The sequence below is a fragment of the Ischnura elegans genome, chromosome X (genome assembly GCF_921293095.1).
Source record: "Ischnura elegans chromosome X, ioIscEleg1.1, whole genome shotgun sequence".
Lineage (NCBI taxonomy): Eukaryota > Metazoa > Arthropoda > Insecta > Odonata > Coenagrionidae > Ischnura > Ischnura elegans.
Genome location: NC_060259.1, coordinates 11907640 through 11915618, shown reverse-complemented (window position 1 = coordinate 11915618; position 7979 = coordinate 11907640). Strand labels below are relative to the sequence as shown.

Sequence of the window (7979 nt, the reverse complement as noted above, 5' to 3'; positions counted from 1 at the left end):
GTTTTCGGACTTTTCCCCTCGATGAATATTTTTTCTCCACGACCTGTAAAAATTTCGTCTTCCCAGCACGTCCGGAAGTGGTCGGGAATTTGTATACGTGAATGAGTGATAAGTGAGGTATCTGTCACACATCGGGTTGTATATAATATAGATTAAGTTCATAGTAGATGAATTCATTTAGTCTCGTTGTGCATAGCAATAATAAAAGGCACTTTGTACTTTCCATACTGTGCCTTTTACAATTACTAGTGGAATACATTTGACATCATTTCAGCTCTCATAGTGTGCATCACTCTTTGAAGGCGACAATTTTACTTAACTGCTACTAATATAAGAAAAGGGTAAAGAGGTACAAATGCACGCAATGGCCGCACTATCCCCATGTGACATTCAGGAAACATGAGGACCATGTAGTCTTGTCACTGAAAAAGTTAAAATAGTCAACTTAAATTTTGTAAGCATAAAAAGCAAATGAGATTGGTGTTAGCACAGGAGCAAGTAATGAGGGCTCATAAGAATATTTAGAAACAGGCAGGTAAAACATTTAAAAAACAAATAAGAAATTATTTATTAATTGACATGATCACAATTTATGTACACAAAATGCAAGCAATGACTTAAATAAAATTCTTCGCGACCACATCATCAGCAAAGAAGTGCATTATTAAAAATATATTACAATCATTCTTGAGTCAATACTTATTTTACATAAATTTACAAAGTTTTTTTCCTTAAATTATCACACTCACTTTATGGTCCACTATCTTCATTTTGTGCTTCTCAAGGTAAAAGGTCACAACAAACATCAACAAAAGTCACCTCTACGCATAGCATAGTGCAAACACACACACAAATGTTTTTTTATAAAATCGGGAAGGAAAATACAAGCTTGGGCAAACATCAGTTACCTCTGAGGAATCATTTTCCTTTAATCCCACAATACTTGTCTTTGTATGAAGATCAAAACATGATCAACTTCATCAAGTCTTGTCCCATATTAAGTCTCTTGTCAAGACCTTCAAACTCCAATGGAGTCCTTGTTATTTACTCTACTTTCCTCCTTTTCTTGCTGACGGCTTTTTGCTCTGGAAGCTGCCAGCTCCAACCAGTGCTCCTTATTCTGCCGAACCCGTTCTTCCAATGGTGACAGCTTATCAGACAGTAACGCAAATGCCTAAAAAAATTAACACTTAGTGACAAAGATAATGTAGAAAATAAAATAAAACCTGAAAAAATGAAATTACGCAACCACATTTTACATAGAGGAAATTAAATGAGTTGCTTCTCATTTGAAAAAGATATGTATTGCACATACTGCAAGAAACAACCCTCAACGATAATAAATTCTCATACCAACAGTTTTAATCTAAAATGGGCGGAAGAGAAAATGTGTAATGAAATTACCACTCACAAAACACTAAAAACCTAAAACATGAAAACTGCAATTTCACTTGCAAATGACTTAATTTAATTTTGAAGCACCTCAGCCTTCAGGTGCTGTTAATAAAAATAAATTTTAAATGACAGGTACTTTCACCACAAAAGGAATTTCATCATGCAAACATAATTCAACAATCTATCTACTCAGAAACTTACTTCATAAATGGGAAGGCAAATTGAGTCAATGAAACCAACTTGCATTAACGGCAGCTGATCTTCTTTCTCCCGATTCATCATATCCTGAGGAGAAAAAAAATTCTAAAAATGAACAGATTAGCAGCTAAAAATTTTTTCTACACCTAGATTAAAGATTTCCCATTACATAGGATGCAAATAATGTTTTCCAAGAGACACACTTAAAGCAACCAAGAGAACTTACAATGGGAGTGATATTCAGTTCTTCTCTCTCTATATCGCCTTGCTCAAAAAATTCACTTGAAACTAATTCCGCTACCTGCAATAGATAAAATGGCAAAGTTGCACATGAATTCATGCCCTTCTAATATACATAAAGGTCCAAATTATGATCAAACTTTAATATCACTTATAAAAAGCATTGTTTTGATTTTTTACCCATTTGTTGCTCAAGGTTTGCTCACTTTCATCAGCAAGCTAAAAATTCATGCCACGTGAGACTCTGAGCAGAGTACCATGCAAAGTTAACTGTTCCACCACTGGTGGCACCATGATAGTTAGCAGCTTACCTAATAATTAGGATATTTAGAGGTAATTCTTGCCTAGTTCCAATCCATACCCTAAAGTAATTTATTTCTGTAAGAAATACGTAATAAAAGCTAGCTGGGAAAAGTGTAAGCACTGTGAGGTAACCAAAGTAAATATAGTAAAATGAAGAAAGCAATTCCAATGAGATTGTCATGCACAGCTGATAGCAACTATAAGCCAAGAGCCAATAAGCAAGCTTTATAGATCAGTTTCATAAAATATCATGAGAGGAGAATTGCACCACCTGAACAATTCTGGAGTTTTCAATTCCTATTCAGTACTGAAAGGAAGGTTGGCAAGAGCTTCTACTATTAGACTAAGTGTTTTAATTCCATTTTTAACCTCATCCATCAGCAAATCAATTCATGACTACACAACATGCTATCAGTGCCATAGCAGAAATCACTCACTCTTCTCTCCACTTCCCATGGCTTCGTAATGGCAGCCAAGTCACACACCGTCATCGTCATCGCCCTGAGGAGCTCTCGATGATCCTCCCACACCCAGTTGTAACTGCCTGAGCGCACTAATTTGAAGAAGGCACCTCGCTTCCTTAGAACAAATCATTTTTCATCAGGTCACACAAAATGAAGTGATAGTGAAATTTTCATAAACACTTTAGTGGCAATCAAACAAAGTCTCCCCATTGCATGCGTTTACTATGCATGCAATGAGGAGACCATAATATGCATAAAAACCCTCTTTTTTTGTTCCCAGATTTCCTAAATTTCTGCACCATTTTTATTTCATGCTGAAAGGGACTTATTATCACTTGTTCAACATTTTCCATTTTCCCATTTATGTTCAAAGTTCCACAAAAAAATAAAATATAGGATTTCACATAATTACTCTACCCTCAATATATAATAAAACACTAAGAGCAATTTAAACAAAGTGCATAGAGACTAGAGCAAAGAAAATCAAATTTGCAATGAGATATCACCAGATACTGACACGACATGTGATGTGATGGAAATTAAACTCATTTCATTATTCCTTCAAATTACCCCTTTTCCTAGATTTTTCTGCTAAAATAGAATGAATAACTTAAAAGCAAATAATATAATTCCTATGATATACTAAAATGTGGGCCCTAACACAAATTCAAGCTATTGACAGCACAAAAATGCCTTCCCATTTAAAATTAATTTCTCAGATAGAGGTTAAAATGATAACAGCTCATACCATGAATCAAAATTCCAAAACTCATCCAAGAGTTAATAAACCATGAAAAACAAACACTAGTGAGTTTTTTCATAATATTTCAACAAAGTTTATGAGCATATAGATATGAAATTACTGAAGAATAGGAAACAACATCAACTTTAGGCAAATAATTGTTTAAACTCTGCATATAGTTAAAAATTAATTTGAAAATATCAATAAAGTAGCTTTAAAAAGAGCTATAAAGTTACAATAAAAATTAAATAAAATGCAAAACAACCTAAAATATACTGCCAGATCTGTGGAGAGGATCGCATCTTCCAGTACTTTAATGATTCTAGAGTACTCTTCTGACGACATGTTGCTCAGTATTTGATTACCCTGAAAAGAATAATCACTTTATGGTAAGACATTTTCGTTCTATTAATTGGTACAAAGGCACAAATTTATAATTGATGTGAGTTTTTAAGGAGCTTAAACAGTGGTGGTCACATTAATTTACCACTGCAGCACAATCAATTTAATTATTCATATCTATAATTAATAATTTGCAAGGCCACAGAATTTGTCACACATCGAGACCTCCACTGCACCAACGCTCAACAATCGCCCACCGAATCAAATCTGCTCATCTAGTAGCCCAACAATACGAATCCGCTCAGGTGGCAGTGTCTGCAGCACCTCACAGCCGCTCACCTCCAAGCTTGGAAAATGGGAGACAAGCGGTCTTGCTCCGGACACTGCCAGCTGATCGGATTCGTATTGTTGGGCTACTAGACGAGTGGATTTGGTTCGGTGGGCGATTGTTGAGCGTTTTTGCAGTGGAGGTGTCGACATACAACATCAACATGCAAATAGTTTGATGATCAGGAATCTGAACACTGATAAAGGACCTTTAACAAAACCACTAGAGAAACAATTGAACACCAATTCACAAATTACTTCACAGCAGAAGATATTCATAAATATTCCAAACTTCCAATCACATAAGGAGTATTATGCTCCAGCAGAAGCTGGAGAAAATAATCATTTTCATACAAATTTGTTCTTCAATTATCGATAAATTCAACTCATTGAAAAAATGCTTGCTAACTCTGCATCCAAAACTGTACCCATGGATTGTCAATATTTCACAGATGATATTTTACCTAATAACTTTTAATTTACAACAAGCAAAAGTAACATTGTACCATCATATTTAGATTAAGTTAAAAAATATAAAAGTACCATGTGATTTTGTTTTTCCTACAGTGAAGGTATATCATGCACATTACTGACACTGCCATATAGCCATTTACAGTAAAGTAAATAATCAACAGCTGGGAGCATTATGAATTACAATTATTATTAAGGAACTACTTATGTAATTATAACAGAAGTTATGACTAATCATTGGCAGCTGAAGTACGATGAATTACATTCCATGAAATTAAAATTTCCGTTAGACAGAGCAAACATCATACCACTCCTTACCTGACTGTTCAAAATCATAATACACTGATCAAAGTGGTGATGTTCCATTGTGGAAGTGGAGTAAAGCTGTGCAAGTGGTGAGGAAGCCCTATAAGTACAAAAATGCTCAATCACATCTTGACACAAATTTTATGCTACCATTATAATTTTGTATCTCTTTCATTCTCAAGAAAAATCTTAAATAGTTATTTGCTTCCAATAATTAGTGTAACTTCTGTATTATCATTAATTTAAAACCCCAAGAGTTCCAAATAGCTATTGAATCTGATAAATATAAGCACCTGTATTAGGACCACCACCAGAAGTGATTAAAAACAGAAATAGAACATTAAGAAAGCAAATTTATAATTATATAGCATACATATTTCATAGCATATTGAGAAAAATTACAACAATCTGGCGGAATTTACAGAATTTTATAGGAAGCACTAAGAACAAACTTGAGAAAAGGTAAGCAATGCATAATACATACTAGGTAAGATTATATATAAATGAGCGAGTTCCCCAAATATCTCCATAGAAGCCTAGAAAAAAAGTGCTGCATAAAATGGCATTAAGATGAAGGCAACTCTATTGACCTAACTTATTGAGATGATTTCCTTACGTTATCTTGAATTCCTCTAGAGAAAAAGAGCACCTAAATTTTTTTACCTTGAGGTAAAACACTTTTTTTACCTCTATAACCTTCAACGAGCATTCATGATGTATGAAAAGGGCACAAGTAAGGCTGTCTGAAGACAATTATCACATTTAACAACAATTTCCATTAGGATCTCAAATGCTCATGAGCATTTGAAAATGTATTGCATTGCATGCCACTGAATTTCTCTCACTCTGCATCTTTAGCCTTCACTTGATAACGTTTTCATAATGATTTAAAAATATAATTATTCCAAAATCATTTGATGGTTATTAATAGAGTGATTAAGGAAACTAAAAAGGGTCTGATTTAGAATGTGCTTTTTGCTGAGAGGAAATATAGGCACCGAGGGAGAAGAGAAGAGCAGGCAGAGGGTGCTCGAGATGTAGCTCAGGAGAGTGGAGAGGGTGAGACGGGCAGAGAGTTAAATGCGAGAGTGAATGAGAAAGAAAGCAGTAGACATGGTGGAGGAGGAGAGGACAATTTGGGGAGGAGCAGAGGGGGAGACAGAGTGGCACGCAGAGATGGTGATGCTGATGACAGCATTAGAGGAAAGCAGAAATGTTAGACAAGCAGGAAAAGGGGAGGTAGAGAAAGAATGGGATTTGAATGGGGGAGGAAGAATGAGAAGGAATGGGCTTTGCTGCAAATCGAGGAGACAAGTTCAATGTGGCAAGAGGGAAAGGCCAGTGCAATTAACAACATGTTATTTTAAGCCCATCAAAACCAGCAGATAATGCCTCAATGCTTGTTTGCTGCATTTCTGTGCCGCACTATTCCACGCCGCACATAAAATCTCCCTACCAATGAAGTTAGCATTATCCATCCCCCTTAAAGGCTGTAGGAGAAGCCCGAGCAAAATCCACACCAGATGAACAGACTGTGTGGAAAGAGTCCTTCCAGCGTGCACACGCTCATATTCTAACATACATTTTTACCCTGCGCAAATTATGCTCCCATGATCTGTGCTAGCAAGAGCATAACATAAAATCCTGTACCTAGTCCTTCATTCCATAATTCAATACCTCTGATTACAAAGATTTGGAAACAAGACATCCTTACCAAAGTGGTATTTTCCCACAAAAATCAAGCATCATAGGCCATGATGAACCTCCCCTGCTACATCCCTCGCAGAACCTCATCCCATGTCATGCACACTCTTTCCACTGCTACATCACTGACAGCGCTTCATTTACTGAACTTAACTATGATCTTTTCCCCAAATATGAAAAAATGCACTTTTACACTACACGCCATTGTAATAATTTTCATGTCAATCGTCACTATCCCCACTGCCTCAGATACGTTCTCACTGTGCTGCATCAGCAAAACATAAATAACTTGCAGTGCCTTACACTATGTACAGGGGCTCCATCCCCACGAATCCCAATGGACAGCTGCCACCTAAAATAACCCAGCCAGCACAGATTTGAACTTATCCTTGGAGAAATCAGATATTGTGGGGATAAGCTTATCCTCCATGTTTATAACCCCTTTTTTTCCACGATTTCAAGCGTTTGGGGAGGGGTTGTAACAGTACCACATCGTCAAAATTGGCCACATAGTGGCGCTGACGTCCTCCATTGCCAATTAAGCCATTAGTGGCTTCGTGTTTAGATTTTTGTTGTTGTGTATAGTGGTGTTTGTGAGTAAAACCATTCACTTTTTTGTCCATGCCATAATGGTTAAAGTGATAATGCGACCTAAGCATCGTTTCTGTGTGCCGGGGTTCGATTTAGGCTACGCCGGTGCACAAAGGTGTATTAAGATTTTTGGCGATTAAAGCAAAACATCCCAGATTGTCGTGGATATTAATGAAGGAATCATCAACAGTGCTGTGATTGTTAACAAATGCGAGGTATTAGTGATTGCAAATGTCAATTTCTAGGGTACCTAACGGTAATGGATTTCAAATTTGTGCTTTTAAAAACCATACGTAAGGTACATCACCAGTCTCTGCTATAATGTGATAAGGCTAGAATGGACTTGAACAGTGAGATGTATGGTTTACCAATGAAGGTATGATGACTGATCCGTGTTCTAGTGCAATATATATCGTTTCAAGATAAATCATTCATTAAATATATCGTTTTTAGAGCAATCATTTTGTTTACTTTCCACATTCTTCTATCGGATTTTTTGGTATGTACCTAAACTTGCATGAATGTGTAACATAGTCTAAAAAAACCTTATTGTGAAGGGTAATGCGGTATTGGCTTTTGACGGTGAAAGATTCAGTGCATTTTATTTCATCATTTATGTTATTATATTGCAGTATCCCATGTAGCATCAAACATCTCTGAGGCATCTCACAAGACATGATCTTATAGGTATACAGACCTCTCTGAGTGGTCATATACGCCTCCTGAGATGTCTCTGGCATATTTGATGCTATATGGGATACTGAAATATAATCAAATGCAACGACGAAATATAGTGCATTGAATCTTTCCACATCAAAAGCCAATTTATGTTATTATGGTTATTTCATTATTTTCATGTAGTTCTCATGAATCTCACGTGGCGGTACTGTGATCAT

The 7979-nt window shown here is 36.1% G+C and overlaps 1 protein-coding gene across 6 annotated transcripts in view; it reads right to left on the bottom strand.

Annotated features, from left to right (window-relative positions):
* Window positions 1–539: 539 nt before the first annotated feature.
* LOC124170736 (dual 3',5'-cyclic-AMP and -GMP phosphodiesterase 11) overlaps window positions 540–7979 on the bottom strand; it is a 252214-nt gene continuing 244774 nt past the window's right edge. For 5 of the 6 annotated variants that reach the window (XM_046549636.1, XM_046549638.1, XM_046549637.1 and 2 more), the window contains 6 exons: window positions 4801–4888; window positions 3608–3708; window positions 2574–2715; window positions 1820–1894; window positions 1597–1680; window positions 540–1174 (listed from right to left, as the gene is read on the bottom strand). In XM_046549636.1, the coding sequence (XP_046405592.1) occupies window positions 1019–1174; window positions 1597–1680; window positions 1820–1894; window positions 2574–2715; window positions 3608–3708; window positions 4801–4888 (646 nt within the window). In that variant the 3' untranslated portion in view covers window positions 540–1018. Of the gene's footprint in view, window positions 1175–1596; window positions 1681–1819; window positions 1895–2573; window positions 2716–3607; window positions 3709–4800; window positions 4889–7979 lie in introns of those variants that run through there. The other variant, XM_046549639.1, reaches the window with a different exon arrangement.